At 40.4% G+C, this 22,020-nt stretch overlaps 4 protein-coding genes across 5 annotated transcripts; 2 read left to right on the top strand and 2 right to left on the bottom strand.

Moving 5' to 3' along the window:
- Positions 1 to 1,175: 1,175 nt before the first annotated feature.
- trmu (tRNA 5-methylaminomethyl-2-thiouridylate methyltransferase) lies at positions 1,176 to 6,666 on the bottom strand. The gene is made up of 11 exons (XM_032504930.1): positions 6,434 to 6,666; positions 6,119 to 6,284; positions 5,452 to 5,558; positions 5,168 to 5,290; positions 4,795 to 4,967; positions 4,245 to 4,298; positions 3,984 to 4,050; positions 3,711 to 3,811; positions 3,250 to 3,394; positions 3,034 to 3,116; positions 1,176 to 2,885 (listed from the first exon to the last, which is right to left on the bottom strand). The coding sequence occupies exons 1-11, from the start codon at positions 6,513 to 6,515 to the stop codon at positions 2,736 to 2,738; spliced, it is 1,251 nt and encodes a 416-aa protein (XP_032360821.1). The 5' UTR covers positions 6,516 to 6,666; the 3' UTR covers positions 1,176 to 2,735.
- srr (serine racemase) lies at positions 6,645 to 9,115 on the top strand. Its single transcript, XM_032504931.1, has 7 exons — positions 6,645 to 6,755; positions 7,159 to 7,336; positions 7,411 to 7,592; positions 7,791 to 7,921; positions 8,002 to 8,150; positions 8,265 to 8,354; positions 8,573 to 9,115. The coding sequence occupies exons 2-7, from the start codon at positions 7,159 to 7,161 to the stop codon at positions 8,812 to 8,814; spliced, it is 972 nt and encodes a 323-aa protein (XP_032360822.1). The 5' UTR covers positions 6,645 to 6,755; the 3' UTR covers positions 8,815 to 9,115.
- Positions 9,116 to 9,281: 166 nt separating this feature from the next.
- tprkb (Tp53rk binding protein) lies at positions 9,282 to 11,384 on the bottom strand. Of its 2 annotated transcripts, XR_004327693.1 has the most exons (5): positions 11,128 to 11,384; positions 10,807 to 10,929; positions 10,061 to 10,237; positions 9,596 to 9,849; positions 9,282 to 9,542 (listed from the first exon to the last, which is right to left on the bottom strand). XR_004327693.1 is itself a non-coding variant. In XM_032504933.1 (4 exons), exons 1-4 carry the CDS (start codon positions 11,266 to 11,268, stop codon positions 9,763 to 9,765), a joined length of 528 nt encoding a protein of 175 aa, XP_032360824.1. In that variant the 5' UTR covers positions 11,269 to 11,384; the 3' UTR covers positions 9,282 to 9,762. The 2 variants fall into 2 exon arrangements, 1 of the variants encoding a protein (XP_032360824.1); XM_032504933.1 differs by having other exon boundaries at positions 9,282 to 9,849.
- A 95-nt stretch (positions 11,385 to 11,479) lies between these two features.
- alg10 (ALG10 alpha-1,2-mannosyltransferase) lies at positions 11,480 to 16,910 on the top strand. The gene is made up of 3 exons (XM_032504929.1): positions 11,480 to 11,921; positions 14,338 to 14,535; positions 14,613 to 16,910. The coding sequence occupies exons 1-3, from the start codon at positions 11,721 to 11,723 to the stop codon at positions 15,672 to 15,674; spliced, it is 1,461 nt and encodes a 486-aa protein (XP_032360820.1). The 5' UTR covers positions 11,480 to 11,720; the 3' UTR covers positions 15,675 to 16,910.
- The last annotated feature ends 5,110 nt before the right edge of the window (positions 16,911 to 22,020 follow it).

Below are 22,020 nucleotides of genomic sequence, written 5' to 3'. Positions count from 1 at the left end.
AAACCTGCTGGGTTCCCCCTCTGGGACGCTTTCACAGGGGGGCTTTTTTTTCTTATGGAGATTTAGGAAGTGGCCCTGACCGGGTGACCAATGCGCACAAGTGCATTGTTATTACAATAGGGTGAGAGCTGGGCAAAATTCCTAGTGCGTGTTTGAGTGTCAACTCATACATGTTGAAGTAGTTGCAAGCACTGATGGTGCATGAAAAAGACATACAAAGAAGCTGAACTAAGACTTCAAGGCCACAATAAATAAATAAAAAATATGTTGGCATGTCTTGTCCACTCCAGTAAGATGGTTCTGTCAATGTAATAAAAAAAGATGGACAGAGTTTATACTTAACTCGTTTAAAAAACTAATGTTACAGCTTTATAAAACAAACTCTTTGTTAACTATTACTTTGTTAATCAATACATGATTGTGCTCTTCATGGTGAGGTCGGTTGAATGGTCATTACACTGTCATCATTTTAACATAGCATCACAGAAAATGCATGGTTTCCTCTAAACAAGCTTTTTTTTTTTATCTAATAGTGAAACATATTGTATAACACCTAACAATTTATTCTCTCTTTTTATCATTTTGTCTTTGGACTTTTTATGTTCACTTTAATGTAGTGCATGATGTTACTGCAGTAAAAAAAAAAAATCAATTTCGTGTTTGAGCCTTTATGTTCTCTGTATTCTAAAAAAAAGTTTTGTGATGACAGATTCAAACTTTTTTTAAATGCACAAAATCTAATCTTCTGGGAAACATACAATACGATGGGGTCAAATTTGTATAATTAGACTAGTGCACAACAATGCCCACTCGAGAACAGGGTCCCCCTTGAGTTTAATCTTGTATAATAGCGCCCCCTGTGGATCACTAACGGTACGACAACCAATGCCCCAGGAATGTAATGACTGGAGAGAATATTTAGGCATACGTGCCAATGAAAAATAAGCCAACACATAATTTATAAGGTTTATTCTCTCAAGTATTTACAGTAGTTACAACCCCATTTAGAGAGAGGTACTTGTTTAAAAAATACTCTATTTCTAAATAATGGAATCAACATGCATGACAGTATAAAGAAGCTAAACTAAAGAATTCCCTTGTCTTTTCAACTATATAAAACAATCAAATTATCTCTCTCAAATTGTGACTTGGGTGTAAAAGAGCTAATAGAACAATTCATCATATTCTGTTGCACATGTTTGTTAACTTGGCATGTTTATAGGCAATGATTTATCCTGTGAACCAATACCTGACTTTTGAACATAATTTCTGCTTAGAGCAGAACACTTCAAAATAACCTAAGGGTGCAGAGTGACTACTTTGTATTTTTTTTCTACTTTAGTACTAAAGTGTTAACTTAATTTATTAATTAACAAACAAAAAGAAAATGACAATAATTCAAAGAACCAAGTAGAGTCATAGATTAACATCAATCACCAATGTACTGTTCAGTAGGTGTGTCTTTGGCACCATAGAGACTGTATAATTTATATATTTTCCTGGTTGTCCTTCACCAAAAAAATGTTAACATCAAGGAGAGGGTTAACGTTTCCTGCTACACATGTCTCACCGTGGTCAGAAAGCACAGGGGAGACACTTTGTTTCTCCCACTAGGACTCTAGAGTCGGTACTGGCTCCAAAGCTAATCGCCGTCTCTTTCTCTCACACACACACACACACACACACACACACACACACACACACATACACACACACACACACACACACACACACAAGTAAGTAAGTAAGCATGTGTTCATGCACAATTAAACTGATGCACAGTTACAGTCACAGATAAGAGGGGCAAAAAAATGTGTCTCGACCCACAAGTAACCCCCTGCTAGCTTAGAGTCAAATCCCACCAGAACCTCCTACAGTAAGCCTTTATATCCCAGGGTACCAGCATCTTTGAAAAAGACCACAGGTCACAACTATAAGTACTATAAGAAGACAAAAACTGTCCAAATAAAATATTAGGTTGATAGATTGCTTTCCATCTGCTAGATTATTTTAAAGCTGGTTACTTTTAAAAAAAATTTTTTTAAAGTGAGCTTGATTTTAGATTGAGATATGACAACTTCAATTCCAAAGGATAACCACAATTGGGGCAACTGAAAATACATCCAGCACTTCTTAAATACCAGATCAAATATATCAATGTCTTTTTTGCCTTTATTACCATTATATCAAGGTGCAGGCAATGCATAATGGCATATCTAATGACATCATGAACGTTCAATGGAGGACTGCTGGAGTATAAATAATGGCAACCCCGTGTATATCACGAACAGAAACAGACATACTGTACCTGACAGCGATTGCTGTGCTGTCGGTGCCGATCTAACGATAGATGTTTACAGGAAATAGACGGAAAAGCTTGATTCATTTTTTTTTTAAATGAGGTTACTGTTGGTTAGTACCATCTAGTCTCCAATCAAAAAACACACTTTGGCCTGGATGCAGATGGTCGGAGCAGCTCACAGATAACCTCTCAATGTCTAAACACAAACTACTAAAAACAGAGCAGAGAGTAACCCTTTTGTCCTTGTTTTAAAATACATTGAAGTTATGCTTTTAAAAATAAACCCCCGTTTGCAGTCTCTAATATGGCCTCCAGAGCAGGCCCTTTGCCACAGAGCCCGGTGTAGAGAGACAGTGTTATTTCCATGAACAGTGTGCTCTACCTAATGTATCGGACAGAGCTCATTTCCACCACGTCCGTCTGTGAGCTCATCTCAGCTGGCTGGTTCAGGCGTCTGCTGCTCCCTGTGCTGCGCGGCTGCTGCCAAGCGTTCTCTGCCCTGCTGAAGTGTGTATTCACTGGGCCCCAGTTGTACGATCTTCCCACTACCTAGACACTCGTCTCCTTTGTAGAGCACAGCAAACTGGGGGAGGAATGGAAAGGACATACATACATACACGTATACTCCAAAAAAGAGGAACTGCGTGTATATTTTTAGGTCTTTTGGCATTATAACTTGTGTACAGGGTAAGCCTATGCAATTACAGTGTATTCTATATGTTAGCTGTTACCTGTCCAGTTGTAAGAGCCCTGACTGGCTGGGAGAGAGAGATCCACACAGAGCCGTTCATGTTTAGTGTCACTGTACAGGGAGCTGGATAGCACAAAAAAGTGGTATTTTGTGTTCAGGAAATAATAATGTATTGCCTGCATATAATGTAAAAATAATGTATTTCACTGGCTCTTATTCATCAGTGTACACACGGCACTGATAACGGAAAACTCACTGAGCGGCATCTGGTGGATGAAGCGGAAATGACACTCCATCATATGGGTCTTGACTAGTTCAGGAGGCGGGTCAACGGTTACCCAGTGGAAACGCTCCGTTCGCACCGTGTCACGGAAAAGAGCCGGGTGATTGGTAGTTGGAGCCTGAGTGGGGAGAAATTGGTCCAGTTTCAATCAGTGTTTCACACCTGCCTACACCTTAAAAAAGTGAGCAAAATAAATGTGAATCCTAAATGGTAGTGAGCTTTCCAATCAAGGAACAAACAACATAAAACACTGATGTGGCCATCCTTGTGCTGGCTCTCAACAGATTAATGGGCATTACACATTACACATTTACATTATATCATATATTTTATATTTTTAGTTTAGAAACGAACAACATACAGAGGCTCGGACAAATGTGTCAAGAAAGACAGACAAATTCACCCTCTTTAACAACACAGACATACTTTCTTACCACAAACACATCTCCAGTAGCAATGTCTTTGTCCACCACAAACCAGGGGTCTTTTTGCCCTCCAATTCTCGCCCTCTGGCCCAGCGTCAGAGTGAACCAGCCTGGACAGACACAGACATGTAGGGAAATGACAAGAAAAGGGGCAGGAAGTACACTATGAGTTGTTTTAAGTCATATTCAGTCTGTCTGGTAATGTAAAAGTGGCATACCAGTTCTTCATTTAGTTAGAATTCACAGTTCATAATTTGAGAACCTCAAAAACCACAAACATACCTTTGTGTGTTCCCATGACAGTTCCGTCCTCAATGGAGACAAAGTTCCCTGGTTTAGGTTCCAGATACTGGGAAAAAACAATATAGGTTTACATGTATCTCTTAAGAAAAGACAGCTTTTGAGCTCATCAGAAACAAACAATGGAATAGGAAAAATGAGGAAAGGAAAGAAAAGGAAAGGAAAGGAAAGAAAAGGAAAGGAAAGGAAAAAAAGTCACATTAGCCAAATTGCAATGCAGAACAAATGCATTTAAATTCTTACCTCCAAAATAAAGTTTTCAAAGTTTCTCTCTCCAATGAAGCAGATGCCCATGCTCTGGAAAGACATAAGGTTTACTGTTAACATTCAATTAGGGATATAACCATTACCAATGTAACGGTAAACCACGATAAAAATGTTGATGATAACATTTACAGTTTTTATTTAAAACATCATTATTATCACGGTGCACTGCGTAGCCTACAATGTGCATTTCTTGAAGTTGGAATCATGGCGGAAGGAGGAGATGACAGCACTCAGGACATTTATCAGCCCTCTAAGAGGACTAAGTCTGAAGCATTTTTTGGGTTATTATAAAAATGCTGAAAGACTGAAGTTAGATTGATAGTTCTCCTGTCTGCAGAGCGTGCAGGAAAAAAAGTTACTGCTAAAGGCACTGAACCAGCCGTCAATAGGTGACAGGTTAGTTATTCTGTCAGGATATTAGATTTATCATGCCTGTTCAACTGCCTGATTAATGTCAATGTGGTTTCTTGCAAAGAGTGTGTGTGTGTGTGCGTGCGTGTGTGTGTGTGTGTGCGTGTGTGTGTACTTCTTTTTTCTTCAGCACATGGTGAAACCCTGCCTCAGCAGCAATCTTCTTAACAAACTCTTTGGTGAGTCCAGCCAGTGGGAACATGGTTTGTCGCAAGGCATCCTGGGAGATCTGACTGAGGAAGAAGGTTTGGTCTTTGAGGAGATCTGCTCCTTTGTACAACCTCACCGCTGAGGCAGAGGGAAGAGAAAAAAGATTGTTAGATGTTTTGATCTTAAAAGAAGTGTTGAGGTACAATTTCAGTCCAAGAGTAGCATTAAAACAGATTTTTTGTTGTTGTTGAAAAGCACAGAAATAAACAAGGGAAACAGTTGCCAACTTAGATTTAAAAGAGGTGACCCATTTAACTGGAGGACAAGATCAAACTTACGATTTCTAATCTCAAACCGATCTCTAAAAAGAGTGATCGGCGGCACTGTGGGTTTCTGTTGGAAAACCTCTTCGTCTTCCTGTGACGTCCTTGCATAGTGGCCTGTTGCCATGGCATCAGCACCTTAGTAAAAAACAACACGCCAATTAAACCGCTCTATTTTTAATTCAATCATCACACCTCAAACTACCACCCACTGCTTTCCCGACCCAAAAAATAAATAAAAAATGAGATGTTAAGCTGCTTGGTTTATGTCAGTGTATGACCACATTATAATTACATACCCAGTGTGTTGACAGCATACTTGTAGAAATGGTTAAATTTGATGTGTTTGTTGCATAGTATATCTGGGTTGGGCGTCCTCCCCTTCTCGTATTCCTTCAATAGTTTACTACAAGTAGAAAAAAACAGATTTGACATTCACATTACAGAGTTATACAATAAATAGATTAGATTAGATTAGATTATACTTTATTCATCCCACGACAGGGAAATTTTGTTGTCACAGCAGCAGCATTTATTCAATAACAGCAAAAAAATAGAAACACACAAACAAGTAAACACACAAGAAATACAGGCAAACAATAGATGGTATATGGTAGACTGAGTAAGCAAAATGGCGTCAAATAAAGGTATTTTAAAGTGTGGTTGCCATGATACAAAAAACAATATTGCAGCGTAAGTGTCGTTAAAATTAAATTGAATGTGTAACTAGAGTAATGAAGCAAGAGTCAGTAGCATAATTTAAATTATATTAACCTGAGACCATAAATATTGAAAAGTAAGTACTTGTGATGAAATAATATAAATACCGATATTAAAGATAAACAGAAAGTGTGTGATGTAGATGGGAGAAAAAACAGGAACAGAAACTACAACACTATCAGGTAGTGCAGGTGTTAAGTAAGTAGTAAGTAAGTGTTTATTATTCAGGCATTAAGCGACCAATACCTGAAAACGTCATGCCAGTACTCCTTGACATATGACACTTGATGGAAGGGGATGTCCAGGGTCTGACACACTCTAAACGCGTCCTCACAGTCTTTTTCTGTGGTACACACCCCTCTCTCATCCAGTGAGTCCCAATTCTTCATGAAAACTCCTGTTACACTGTAACCTTCACATGGAAGAGAGAACAAATAGCTGCGTTTCTGACATTTTATGTATTCAAGTAGAGCGGTTTGAACTGGTTAGCTAACGACGTAACACGAACGAGTCAGTTCAGGTGTGTTTTTGTGTGTATTTGTCAGACAGTTTTATTCTCACCTCTTTTCTTTAGTAACAACGCCGCGACAGAGCTGTCAACGCCGCCAGACATGGCGCACACGACGTGCCTAATAAACCCCATTTAAAAAACTAAAACAAAAAGAACTACTGTCTTTCCTGTTAATACTATTTTCTCATGTAACTGTCCATCGCCACTTCAAGGAGAAGCCATGTTTGTGGCCCGTTTAATATAAAACGTCCGACTTGAAACACGTTTCAAACGGAACTATTTTGCTGGTGGGAGCCGCAAAAAACGTAACACTGTAAACATTACGGAGCTGTCACACTTTAAAGTAACAGAAGAAATCAATCAAATAATAAGGTCAGTGGGACATAAGCCTCATGCACTAAATATATAGTTTTGGTTTACTTGACGAGTCTTTTGAAAGAGTAGGTTTTGTAATTCAACGTAGGTATGTTGGCTATTGTTAATAAATCTGCACGGGTGCGTGGACTGCCACGTTACAACATAGAAGGGTAAAATTCAAAAACAGTGGCTAGCTAAAAATGCACAATATTATTCGTACTTGTACACAAAATGAATGGGTTAGGATAGTGTTAAAGGCAGATGTAAAATCTTATAAAAATAGATATTAAAAGCTACTATAATAATTAAAAACAAATGAGTAACTTTACTTATAATATTGTAATACTATGTTTCTCAGCCAAAATGGTGGCTTCAAAATGCAAACGTATTACTGATATTAAGTTGTGTTCTTACACAGATGGGCGAGGTTTCTGCAGAAGGCCTCACCTTGCATCTGCTGAGGGAAGCCAGGGAGATAGTGAGAAGCAGTCCATTGGGTGTCATCAACACTCCCATGATCCCCTGGTGCCAGACAACTCTGCCTCTCAACAGCCACTGCAACATCCACATCAAATTGGAAAACATGCAGAGAACAGGTTGGGCGCCGCCACTTTGATTCATCTCACACCTCACCTTATTACTTAAGAATTGTCTTACTTTTAATTGACAGGGTCGTTCAAGATCAGAGGAGTGGCCAGTCAGTTTGCCAGGAGACCGAAGGGAGGTCATTTTGTCACAATGTCTGCTGGGAACTATGGGAAGTCTTTTGCGTACGCCTCAAAACACTATGGTTCAAAGGGCAAGGTGGTGATGCCGGACACAGCCCCCGTGTCCAGATCCATCCTCATACAGGTTACGGTTATCTGCTGACAGCTCACAAACCCTCAAAGCCATCGCGTGGAGGCCGAATGTGACATTATGTCACTTTACGCTGTGATTTGCTGTTATAGTTGTAGCCAAATTTGTTTATCCACATTAATCCCCAAAAGACATATGCCTTAGGTTGCAGCAGTTCTGCTCTGTAATGAAAGTGTCCTTCTCGTCCTCAAGAGTTTTGGGGTGGAGGTGGAGCGAGTTCCGACCTCCTGTCTGATGAATGTGGTGAACCGCTGTGTTCAGAAGGAGAACATGACCTTCCTGCACTCCTATGATGACCTGGATCTTATAGCAGGACATGCCAGGTACACTCAAGAGCATTCTGGATTATTCAAATGTCTATCTATTAGAACTAAACGTGTGTGTGTGTGTGTGCATGCTCCAGTCTAGGTATGGAGATTCTGGAGGTGATGCCTGAGCCTGATGTGGTGGTGGTGTGCTGTGGTGGAGGGGGACTGCTGGCAGGTGTAGCTGCTGCCATCAAACTGTCAGGCTGTGATAAGACCCGAATCTACGGCGTGGAACCAGAAGGAGGTAAAACTAACACAGACGAGTAAAAGCCTTACCTGTGATATTAGCATAAAGAGCCATCACGTAGTACAGCAGCTCAGTGAACTTTGGGCTCATTGTGTTTCTGTTTTAACTCAGCCTGCACCATGTACAAAAGTTTCATTGAGAAGAAGCCAGTGGGCATGGACGCCAAGAGCATTGCCTCAGGACTTGCACCACCTTTTGCAGGTACTGTATCTCAAAAGTTGTTTCTCTCAATCTTTCTCCCCATTACTTTAAAATAGACTCTTGGAAGTCTGTTCTTTACTCTGTGAAGGACACAGGTATAAATATTACTGTCTTGCATTCCCTGCTACGGTGGGGGACAAATTGCTACAAGAATAATAGGCTACTTTTAGAGTGAAGAACGGTTGTAATTTAAGTCCCTCCTTTTCTTTGCGTCCCAGGCACACTGCCCTTTGAGTTGTGTCAGCGTTATGTGGAGGAGATTGTCCTTATCAACGATGAAGAGATCAAGGCGGCCGTGTCCACCCTCTACCGGTCTGGACTTGTGGTGGAACCGTCGGGCTCTGCTGCATTCGCTGCCATCGTTAACAGCAAGATACCCGAGCTAGAGGGGAAGAACGTGGTGTGCATCCTCAGCGGAGGCAACATCGGAAAAGACGAGCTTGCCAACTTCCCAGACTAACAAATAAGCACTGCTATAATGTGACTTTTTTTCTTAGTTGAACACTGAAGATGAAAAACTATTCAGGTCAAAATTATATCTCTGTCTGTCATCACAGAATACTTGTTTGGAACGTTTTCAGATGAATCATGATGAAATGAACATTAACTTTCAACATTCATTTTCTATAACCAAGCTCTCTTGTTGAGCATTTTAAGTGCCATGATGTCAAGTAAATCACTAACATTTCATTTCAATGTAATTTAGTTTGTTCCAGTGTGTGAAACTAGTCTGCTTTAATAAACACCTCCAGTAAATCTAATTTCATTAAGAGTATGTTGTGCTTTCAAAAACCACTGAGAATGAAAGTGAATAAAAAGTAAACACTAAAAAGTAATGCTGTGACATTTTACACATTCCATACATTTAATATTCTTGTGCTGACAGGGTTTGACTGATTGTTTCATGTTGTTGTGGATGTTTTTTTACTCTCAAGCTCCGGTTAATGATTGGCCCACAGCATTTTAGATTCATTATTCACCAACTGCTAAGCATGAGACCAGCTTTACATCACTGTCCCCTGCTGTCAAAAAAGACAAGTATAACTGTCACCAAAAGGGTTCCCCAGACTTGGCCAATTGCCTCTCAAACGTCTAGTCTAACAATAATATAGAAAATTTAAACAAGAGAAAAGACAAGTAAAGTCCATGAAAATGTATATGAAAAAACAACATACATTTTCTTTACAGCTGGGAAAAATTTGACTTTTTTTGTAGTTGACATCGATTTGAGTTTTGTACACAAAAGACAATGTTTGCATGTTGTTGGATTTCACAATGTGGTATAATAACAACAACTGCAGGAAAGCCATTATTACTATCAATACACAGCTCATATAAAAAAAGACAAGCATTTATTTGTTTTATTGTTTTTAATGAGTCTTGTTCCGGTCCTTTTTGCCTGTCACAGCTACATGACGTCCTTGGTAGCCATTCTGCATACAACTGCGTCAAGTAGAGTCCCACACTTCTCCTCCTGCGCTGTGACTTTATACAGCTGAAACAAAGAGAACAAGGGGTAAGATTAAAAGAGATGCCACGGAAATCCATTTCGTAAGTATGGCCATAAGTGTCAGTTCGTATTTTGGAATGAAGCTGACTATTATCACTTTCAACCTTTCTTTAAAAATGTCCTCACAAGACACACACACACACACGACCTGATTAAATGGAACGAGTCACATAAAATTAAAGCAGAGATGGAGCACCTTTTTGATTTTTGCATGGTCTGTCAGCGAGGAAAGCTCCTCCGCTGGAACCTGGCGTCCGCTCACCCTGGCTGTGATGTCTGACACAAGCTGTGACTCATCTTTGTTGTGAACCAAGACCACCAGGACTGAGTCATCGCCATCAGAGCTCCCAAACCTTTTGAACGCCTCGGAGATCTGTATTAGGGAAGGCACACAAATTATAGGATTCCTTTTTGTTAGGAGTTTATTCACGTGCATCAGGTGGCAGTAGCTTAGTCTGTAGCGACCCTGAGGGTCACTGGTTCAAGTCCCTGTACGGACCACAGTACGGCATGGATGTATTAAGAGGACCAGAGTGTGGACTAGTTACCCCCCCCCCCCCTACCCCCAAACTCATGTAGGCGGTATGTCAGGTCATGTAGGACCTGAGCATGTGTGTGTCTTTCAGGCCTGTGTGTAGTGTGTTCTAATAAATAGGCAGAGTCTAAAATTGGAATTTCAGGGGATCAATAAAAAGTATACTTTATTTTATTTATCCTATGCTACTATCATCAGTAGGTATACTTAACACAAAATAATACATTTCCATTCCATCTGTAAAAATCTAAAAGTGCATCTGCAATTAGCAATGTTGAAAGCAAGACATATTCCCGCATGTCTGACGTGATAAATGTATTTACTGTACGCATTATAAGTTTGAAAGATGAATTTTAAGATCAAAAATTGGATAATGACACAAAGAAAATAAAGTTTGGGTTACTTACATTATTAGTAGGTGACAGGTTGAAGATTATTTCTGAGAATAAACTTCTTGTCTTCATTTTCCCAATTTTCTGTAAGTTAACAGCCTTGTTGACAGCTACCAGCACTTGGAAAGGATCCACCAGCTACACGAAAAAAAGAAAGTCTCGTGTTGAAAGAGCCGCCACACTTCCACTGGCACGTTTTTACTTCCCATTTGGCATAAAATGGAGTTGCGTGCGGAAAAGCAATGATTTAGTTAGCTAATAAAGATACATAGGAACATGCATCATGTGCATACAAGTTTGATAAAACGTAGCTAAAGCTGAATAAAAATGTCGTACCATCGTTGGGTTGATCAAGGCACCATTTATTTTACCCTCCACCGCACACTGTCTCAGCTCGGCTGCATTTTTGACCTCCTTGAAAAGCATTTGAGTCACTCTTTTGTCGGGAAAAAGCTCTAGTTTGTTTGTTAAATGCATGCTGGAACTTCACGACCTATGAAGAAAATCCCGGTTTCCCGTGAACGTTTGGATCTCAGACTGCACGGTCCGCACACGAGGGGGAACCATAACACGGTGACACTGAGGAGGGAGGGAAAGTTCCTCTTCAGGAAAACAATTGCACAGGGGCAAAAAAAACGATATACTAATATATTATCGTTTTTAATGTATCGTACATAATTATGGTGATTAGTATTACTATAGACGTGTCGTGCTTAACTATTTAGCACAACCAGGAACTAATACCTACACCTGAGGTTCCGGACCGAGAATGCTTCCGAAGCGGACCGCCAGCTGTCAGACATCAAACTCCCGTGCATCAAGACTCATGCACGCAGAGTTCAACCACTTTCACTCGCAATTGAGATTGTACAGTGGTTTTAATACGCGAGTTATGCGGAATACACAATATTATTACAGCTAGCTTTGGAATGCATTCACTTTTACATCGGATTTCGTCATCAAACATGGAGAAATTTGAAGGCTACATCTTCACTGCGCTTTGCAGCACCAACTTTTTGATATCCTGCCTGCTGTTCTCAAGAGTCACTCGGGAGCAAAGGGAGCCATACATGGACGAGATTTTTCATATCCCACAAGCTCAGAAATACTGCCATGGGAAATTCAACGAGGTAAAGTGGCTTCCTGAAAGTCGCGGTAGCCATTACAAAGGGAGTAGCGGATTAAGGTTAGCTAACAGACAGCAGAGCTGCTGTCATTGCAAATGATGTGGCAGCTTGTCGAGCTTTTAATCTCCATGTCGGACTATAGAAAATGGCATTAGCGGGGGTGGATGTGCCTAAAGGTCGTGTAGTTTACATGCAGGCTAGCTTTAGCCAGCATCATTCATATAGACTGCACTCATCTGTTTTCTTCATCACAGTTCAAGCCAATTCACCGCAAAACATGTAACGTAGTTTTTGTTTTGTGGTATGGAAATATGAATGCTATAACCCACCTGAATCTGGGCTCCTCCAGCGTTTGTTTTCAACAGGTCTGATGGTTAAAGTTGAAGCAGCAGAGGCCGAGATATACTTACCACTAGATCCTAGTATGGGTTAAGATTTAAAAAAAAGAAAGCTAAATCCTACATTTTCCATGATTAGGGTGGCCAGATTTCTCGAAATTAAAACCTGGACACTTTGCGCGTGACAGTAGTGCTCGTGCACGCACATGCTTTTTTAAGGTGAACATGTGCCAGCCCAGGTCAGACATGACACAGACAGATTACACACAATTTATTTTGCCAACAGCACACGCAGGCCTACTGCTGAGGTATCTCAGTTAATATTCATGAATTTTCTTGGTTTGTAGCTTACATATCTAAGAAATAATATTACAATACATTGAGTGAGTTTTGTGTGGGACCAACTTTATTCTTCAGAATTAAAGCATTCTTTTGAAAAATGCACCCACTGAACTTGTGAAAAAGTTGGTTTTTCATTGCATGGCACTAAACTAATTATTTTGAACTGCTGCCACAGGCTTGAACTAAAGATGTGGTAACACTTCACAGTAAGGGTACATGAAAAAATGAATTCATGCATGAATTAATTCCTGATTTGTGCATTACTTGTTTTCTTTATATCTTATGAATCATCAGGAATGTACCTGAGTGCACAGCCTCTCATTCATGACCTCATGCATGAACAACACATCAGCTAAAGCATTAGGTAAGGTGGGTACATCGTTATGCACAAGTTGTGTTCAAATCCAAATTTGCACATTGTTGACCGCAATCATGACAATGTATCACAAGTCATAATGATGTGCCCACATAACTAAGGTTTTAGGTTTTCATGTAAGAGGTCACAGATGGCAGACTATGAACACGTCAATTCCTAATGATTCATGGGATATTAAGGAATGCAGTAATACAAAAATCATCCATCCATCCGTCCATCCATCCATCCATCCATCCATCCATCTCCATCTATTTAACCGGTATCGGGTCGCGGGGCAGCAGCTCCAGTAAGGGACCCCAAACTTCCCTTTCCCGAGCCACATCAACCAGCTCCGACTGTGGGATCCCGAGGCTTTCCCAGACCAGGTTGGAGATATAATCCCTCAACCTAGTCCTGGGTCTTCCCCTAGGCCTCCTCCCATACATAAATCACAAATTACATAATGCATAATAATATGTAATCAGTTAATTGATGCATGAATTCATGATAACTCATGTACCCTGAGCGTAAAGTGTTACCAGTGGTATTCTAACCAACAACACAGACCCACACCTACACACATAAATGTAGTCTCATTTGTTAGAGCAGATAGCTTCCCTATTGGAAAAATTCATTCCATATATTTGTTAGAGAAGTGAATTTGGGCAAGAATCCATTTGTTGTCTGATAGCCTACTGTGAAATTGCGCACAGGTGTCAGCAAAATTCACGCCACGCAGCCAGTGTGCAGCCGGCCTGTCCGCTAAAACAAGACATAAGAAGGAGCATTGGAAAATATACATTTTAACGCTGGCTGCACAGATTATGCAGACTCAGACTGCTACAATTGGCTGACACACACATACACACAATGTTAAAATCATACGCTGGACACTTTATTAGTCTTTCTACATGGCTTTAGTTAATAAACGGGCTATAAGAAGACCACATCGGCTATGTAATGACTGACAACCGAGACAATTTCAGAGTGGTTCATGTAAACCGGGACATTTTAGCATCGGTACTCGGGACATGCAACTCAAAATCGGGACTGTCCCGGTCAAACCGGGACAACTTGTCACCCTATCCATGATGCATCTTGACATGTTGCTCTATAGACTCTCCCTGTCTGGTAAACACTCATGTTTTTCAGACTCCAGTTTGTAACGCAGTCTTTGTGTTATAAGTTTGTAATCTCCAAATCCAAGACGAGATAACTCTGATGTCACTAAGATATAATCAGGGTTCATTGTATCTTTTTGGAAAGATCCCCCACAAAATACAATATACATCTATTTTCACCAGCAGAGTGATAATAAACAAGACAGATAATCTGCATGTGAGATTGGTGGACTGCCCTTAACATGGTTTTGATTCTTCTGCAGTGGGACCCAATGATCACCACTCTCCCAGGCCTTTACCTTGTCTCTGTGGGAATCATCAAGCCCGTGGTGTGGCTCGCAGACCTGACCGGCCAGGTGGTGTGTTCCACGGCCATGCTGCGCTTCATCAACCTGCTGTTCAACTGCGGCAACCTTTACCTGCTCTATCTGCTCATCTGCAAACTGCACCTCAGGGAGAAGGTATAAAGATGATGAAGCGTGAGTTATCTGGTTTGTCATTTTCCCTCTTTTCTGAAATCCCGTTTCCTCTCTTCCAGACACGAACAACGTCACGCAGAGTCCTCTCCGCGCTGTCTCTATCCACCTTCCCTGTGCTCTACTTCTTTAACTTCCTCTACTACACCGACGCCGGATCTACTTTCTTCACCCTCTTCACCTACCTCATGACGCTCTATGGCTGCCACAAGGCCTCGGCGCTCCTCGGCGTCTGCTCCGTGCTCTTCCGCCAGACCAACATCATCTGGGTGGCCTTCTGCGCAGGCACTTTAGTGGCCGCCAAAATGGATGAGGCCTGGAGGGTGGAGCATACGAAAAAGAGGGATGAGAAGTCTCCTCCATCCCAGGTCCCTCTGTCATTCAGCGGAGCTAAGAAAGTGGTTCTTTTCACGCTGGAGTTCCTCACCTCACCCAGTCATGTGAAGGCGGTGCTGCTCGTGGCCTGGCCGTACGCGGTGGTCGGCGTGGGCTTCCTGGGGTTCGTGGTGCTGAATGATGGGATAGTGGTGGGTGACAGGACGAGCCACGAAGCCTGCCTCAACTTCCCGCAACTCCTCTATTTCTTCTCCTTCACCCTCTTCTTCTCCCTCCCCGTCTCGCTTTGTTACCACCGCGCTCTACGCTTCCTCCAGGCTCTGAAAAAGCAGCCTCTGTTCTTCCTCTTCGTCACGTGCGTCTCCTTGCTCCTGGTGTGGAAGTTCACCTTCGTCCACAAGTACCTCCTAGCAGATAACCGCCATTTCCCCTTCTACGTGTGGAAAAGGCTTTTCCAGAGGCACGAGCTGGTGCGCTTTCTCCTCGTCCCCGCGTATGTGTTTGCAGGGTGGAATTTTCTGGACTCCTTCAAGTCGCGCTCACTGTTCTGGAGTTTGGCGTTCTTGGCGTGCCTGCTGGCTGCCACGGTCCCCCAGAAGCTGCTGGAGTTCAGGTACTTCATCGTTCCTTATCTGATGTACCGTCTGCACATGCCTCTCCCCTCTCTTACCAGACTCATTGTGGAGTTTCTCCTGTACACCGTGGTCAATGCTGCCACACTTTACATCTTCATCAGTAAGAGCTTCCACTGGCCGGACAGCACGGCCACACAGAGGTTCATGTGGTGAACGAAAAAGACTGATGTCAGGAGTTCCCGGACTCGAAACAGGATGGCGGTATCAAAAGAGTTTTTTCCAGGGAACCACACAGTACATGTAATATCTCAGAAATCAAAGAAAAGCTTCTGTTACATCTCAAAATGGCTCATACTTTCACCTGTTTTGTACAGTGTAACCAAAGGATGTTTGGCATAGATTATAGGCTTACACTGACAATCAATACTGATAGTTTAAAACTGCTTTTCGTTGTCTGTAAAGCAATGACAAATAAATATTCTATTCTAACGTGACGGGTGGCAGTGAAACTAAACTAAAAAACATTCTATCGTGAGGTTTTTAGGGTGTGCTTTGTTTGCAGTGACAAAGGCCACCCGCCCTAAAGGAGCACTGTATATTTACTGTCAGTCAGTTCACAATTACATGAAAATGACCAAGATTCCTTACCAATATTCCTAGAGAATTCTCTTTATTAAGTATTAAAGGTTTTGGCTTTAAGAATACAGCGGTGGAATCAATGTTGTAAAATCCGGTCTGAGTTGTTATGGTCTGTTTTGATGAGAATTCATTGTGTATATAAAAGTTGTTTCTACTTTACCTAAATAAATTTTGGTTAAACTGTTGATCCCTCTCCAGGGCAGAAAAATAATCGTGTAACATTTTCTGCAGGTTTCTGGGAATTGATGCGGCTGGGTGGGGTTTTCCTATGGCTATAACAGTTTTGTACTTAGAATGTAAATACTGGATGCAGTTTTATGAATCGATCTTTGGTGAAATTACTGTTGACACGAGATGTAAATATGATTAAAGAGAACAAAAATGACAGCCATATTGTAAAGTTAGGAAGGTTTATTGTATGGGATGTTTTTGTAATAATTGAGATTTTTGCTTTTTGCCAGTGGAGAACACTGCTGGACACATTTGCCCGGACAACTTTATAAGTATAGAATGAAATAAAAAAATATTCACTTGTCTTAAAATTTTTACCTTGATTTTTACTTTGACCAAGCCATAAAGATCCACTGGACGTGATTTAGACTTTAGAAGGGTTTGTGTTTCATGAAGTTTTTTTTCAGTTGTACTTGTAGTTGTTGTCTCCCCTTTCCTTTGGCTTTTTGCATTGTGCCTGATTTGTTTATTTTTCTATGTAGATGTAACCATGACGATCTGTCCATTCAGTTGTATGCTGCTCCCCTGTTGATACAATCCTGCGCAAAGCTTTGAATAAAAGTCCTCCTCTAATATAAAGTCTTACGTCATGTTTATTTATAGAACACTTTTGGCAAGTATATGTATCACAAAAAGCTTTCTAAAATACAAAGACCCAAAAAATAGACACAAGGAGGACAATAAAATGCTTTAAACATTTTTTCCCCATAAAAATGTTCAAACTCAACAGATGAGCCACTAGGGGGAGCTATAAGACCAAGCTGGATATTCCTATAAACCGAGAAAGCAGTGGTGAAGTAAATCAAACTGGTCAACACTGAACCCCAAAATGATGCCTTCACAGCTGAGTGACACAGAAAACTCAATGCACGTGTAACACCCAAACCAAATGGTTAGTGTCAAACTGGCCTTGAGGACTTTTTTGTCTTCACACAAATTATCGACCACTTTCAACTCTCAACTAACAAACGCCAGTGCTTTAAAATGAAATTAACGCCAGACAAAAACTGCAAAATTTGATTTGCAGGATCTGACATTCTCCAGTACATAATGATGATAATAATCTATTGATTGCTCTTTTGCACATTGTCATTTACAATAGTCTTCTTCACTTTGTGAAGTAAAAGCCCAAAATAAAACAAGAAGCACAAATGATTGCTCTCTGTCTAATATGACTGAGAGTCTAATTACATCGATCAGCGTGGGGCCAGCTCACAGGAGAGCCTTTAATAAAGTCAAACAGGGATGATTATACAATTGTTGATTACACTATTCAGAGACTCAGAGCGGGTGTGAAGGAGAATCCATGTGTGCTGTATTTAGATTGGGTTCAGGGTGAGAACTGCTTGGAATATACTGGAGTATTTATATTGTATGTTTTTGTATTCTGGCTTTTGCTAAAAAGGGGTATATATAACTTTTTAATGTTTCTAAAACTCAAGTCATTTTTCATACAATGGTCTTAAATGACCTGTAACACCCACCATGACTAACCGTGAAAAGAACGCTATTTTTTACATAGGTTTCATTAAGGCATATGCTGGGGTCAGATTTTTCCCCTGAAGTCACAGAATGATTTGGAGCAGGTAGACCAGTTCTACAGTAACACATTCTGATGGGTCACAAATTTCTTTTTAACACCAGAAAAGCCTGTGTTAGCATATCAAGCCAGCAGAGCTAGGTAAAAGCTAGCAGGAGATTTCTTTATAGCAGCCTAATTGTATTTTAATGTTATTTAGAAGTTACCTGCTGTAGTTGTGGCTGATACTGGGGGCAGAGCCATCACGGGAAAGAACGAAGAACAACTACAAGCTAAAAGGGAAAAGGAAAGTCAAAGACAACAATAATGTGAGCCACACTCGGTCGGGCTTTCAACAGATGGAGACAATTACAGGATTGGAAATGATTCAAAACCAAACACACGCTTTATTCCTTTCAGTCCGTGTTTGTGTTGGCCTACTATTTTCTTTACTTGTGTAAAGGGTCCGGGGGTTTCATAAAATGCGACATATTGTTATAAGTTATTACTAAGTTGGTTGGTTCAACAAACGCTTAATGCTTTGGCTCGTGCCACAGTGACAGCGATACCCGGTTTAGCTCACGATACATCCAAAGTTCACATCAACACACCCACCTGTACTCTCAGGTCTTCCACTTCGTCTCCCACTTCCATACACCTCACTCAACCCTCCGCCCGTTTGACCACCTTTGAGCTTACAGCATTCAGTCACTCTAAATCGCTATCAGCAAAATGCAATGATACATCTGTAACTTATGTTATAGTAAATCAATGATTTTCTGTCTGAGCAAAACATTCATCGCAACTATATGACCTCCTGGTAACCCTAACTCAGTAATACACAGTGGGCAATAAAGCATCGTAAAGAAAAGACCTTTAGGACAGCAGGTGTGGTAACAACACTACCACTTTTGTCCAAAGTGACCACTAGAATCAACACAACTGAAAGTTACATACAGCCACTTTAACTTCCCGGATTCTCTTTTCCTTTTCACCGTCTCATTGATTTTTCTTTTGGGGATGATGAAAGTACAGATTAGTTTTTTCTCACCCCTCTATCCTGTCATATTGAAAATTACAGCCCAGGAGGTAAGCGCTACCATCATCATTCATAGATTTTGTCTCAGGCATGATAACTTTGTCCTTGTATGATGCAGAATATCTGATTAATCACTGATTGCATTTTGAGGAAACTGGGGAAATGAGGCCTCCCGCCCCCTACTGTTAGCAAATTTATACTGATTGGCATGAAGGATGAGGAAGTTCTTTGAAAACCAAAAAGTTGAGGAATGAAAACACATTCAAGGACTAGACAATCTCATATAAGTCAAACTGGAAACACAAATGGTGTGAAGGTATTTTTTAAATGAATTGTTCATTTTCTTTTAATAACTAGTGTTTCCATGTTTTATTGATAGCAGGTGGCAGGCTAATGCTGCATTAATGTCATATCGAGTTTCCAACTTGTTAATTCACATCACATCCGAGTCGCTATTCCAACAGTGAAACTGACTTTTCTAAAAGCTCTGGTAAATCAGACCTGCTTGCATTTTCTGACTTGCAGATTAAATTATATTGAATTTGTTGTGTGTATATTTAATAGTTTTGCCAGTAATTAACTTCCATACAAGATGTGCAGCACTAATTACAAAGTCAAATTGACAGTATATTTGTCACTACTTTGGTTGGAATTGAACTGAATTTTCACACACACACACACACACACACACACACACACACACACACACACACACACACTATACTTGTGCAAGCTTCTGAGGCTCTGAGCAATTAATTACTGTAGAAGGGGAGCTTTGTTATCTGGAGCCAAAGGTGAGCAAAGGACAACTCAGAAAGATACTGAGATAGATTTTTTTTTTTTTTTAAATGTAATCAGAGTCACTTCATCATTCCCTGAGGTTACATAAAAGTTGCATGAGCAGAAACTAATTGGGATGAGAAAAGATGGAGGAGGAGTGTGAGAAAAACACAGATTCACAAGTATGACATGACAGCTCAGTGAGAATCTCATTACAAAAGACGTGCATATTATTACTGCAGTAACAGTTCAGGTTTATATACTCATGCAGGTGAATACACTGACATCTCTGTGTCAATGTGGAAGTGTTTGTTTGTTCATGTTGTAAAAAATACTCTAAAACATACTAACCACATATACACTGTGAATATGGGCAAATTGAAACTGAAAGTGCCTAAGCACTGTACTGTCATGCAACATCTGTCATACGGCTGGTGCTATTTACTGAATATACACTGTATATATTTTTCTCCCATGAAAACACCAAAACCAATGATGTGTTTGTCTATCTCTCAATCATTTTCTACTTCACTACCCGTTTAGTGGCACTCAGCCCAAAGCCCATTTGTTTAAAATCTTTAAAACTGGCTCAGCCATTTCCTAACAGCTGGATGCTGCAATTCTTGGTAAAAAAAAATACTAAAGAGAATAAAAAGTGAATTTGGTGGGGATTATTTTTGAAGTGTGGATTAAAGGTCACATATTGTAAAAAGGGAGATACCCATGTCTTCTTTTTTTAAATTATAGAGCAGGTTGAAGTCCTATATAAATACTGTGAGTATCAAAACGCTCAATCCATAGAGAAATACACACAGCCTGTATTCTGAAACTGTGCCTTTAAACGAGCTGTCTGGACTTCTGCACGGTTGTGATGTCACACCTATACTATTTTTGATGCAAGAGTGCTGCAAGAGTGCCGTTAAAGTCATTCCCCAGCTGCAGTGATGGTATAAAGACGACATATCACTGATGTTGAAGACCCAGAATTTTTTTGACAGGGGGGCTTAAAGAGACGGAAAAAACAAAGTGTTTCAGACAGAGGATGAATACAGGTACTGTATACAGACAGACAGTATGAGAAAAATGCATTTTTTTTAACATTAAAGTATGTAAACATGTTCATGTAGAAACCCCAAATAAAAGTGTGAACATAAAAATAAGTCTGATATGGGAACTTTAAAAAACATTGGACATAGACAATAAGAAAAACATTGACTATCACCAGACCAATCCTTTCAGTTCATTCTCACATTGTTTTGTAATGACTTATCTCCAACTGACCTGATTCATTTAAATACTTAGCAGCCTGTAAGATCACACAGGTGTAAACAATATTAGAACAGATATTCTGTACTGTCAGGGGTACACATTAGCATCAGCAGCTCATCCAATAGGACTGCATACTGTATTTACGTCGTCGGATTGTGTGCACTGAAGTTCTGTGTGACAAATCTGAGTATTACTGAATCATCTCCTTCAGTTTCTCTCCGTTTATTGCAGTTGCTGGCTGAGGATGAAATGCGCCGCCTTTATCTATCAGTGTCATTATTTCAAAGGCTAGGCACATGCCATTTCTGATCATTATTATCACGACTACAGTGGGTGGTTACAACAGAGACCTTTTCATTTTCCACTCTGCCTCCTCTGCTGGCAGCACGGGGGTCCTGTGAGTTACAGCTTGACATAAATGGCTCTCTTTTATAAGGACTCATGATTATCTTAAGGCTTTTTTAAAGTATTATTTCTCTGGGGTGTATAGTCATTTAAATGTGTCAATGCAAAAAAGGTCTTCTTTACATGCTCAGTATTGTGTAGAGAAAGTTGCTCAGAACAAGCTATATTATATTAATCTGCTAATGGGAGAAAGCATGAATGACTTGATAAGATTTCTTGATAAAAGCATAAAAACATGGTAACTCAACCTGTACAAGTAAACGGAAATTCAAGCTCTGTCTACATATATACAGATAGTTTTGAAAACTGATGTTCTCCTGTACATTTGGCCTCTCGTCCACATGCACGAGTTAAAAAAAATCTTCTAAGGGTCAGATTGTTGAACGTCTAAAACGGAGTGTTTGATAAACAATGACATCTGTAACGTCCATTTTCTCTATTCCAACATGCTCATCACTGCTTTGTGACATGAGCATGCGCAAGAAACAACTAGAGACCACCTTGCAGTGGGTCACGTCGGTCGCGAGGCCAAATCGGACCAGGAGCATAAAGTGGGGGGCACCGTGGCGACGCCATAGCAGTGACAAAATGTGGCCGCAGACATGAAAAGAACCTGGCAAAGTACTCAAAAACCATGATTTGCTATGATCACACACACACACACACACACACACACA

This window comes from Etheostoma spectabile, chromosome 23 (genome assembly GCF_008692095.1).
Source record: "Etheostoma spectabile isolate EspeVRDwgs_2016 chromosome 23, UIUC_Espe_1.0, whole genome shotgun sequence".
NCBI lineage: Eukaryota > Metazoa > Chordata > Actinopteri > Perciformes > Percidae > Etheostoma > Etheostoma spectabile.
Note: the sequence above shows the minus strand (reverse complement) of the source record. Positions and strands in the feature narration are given on the sequence as shown.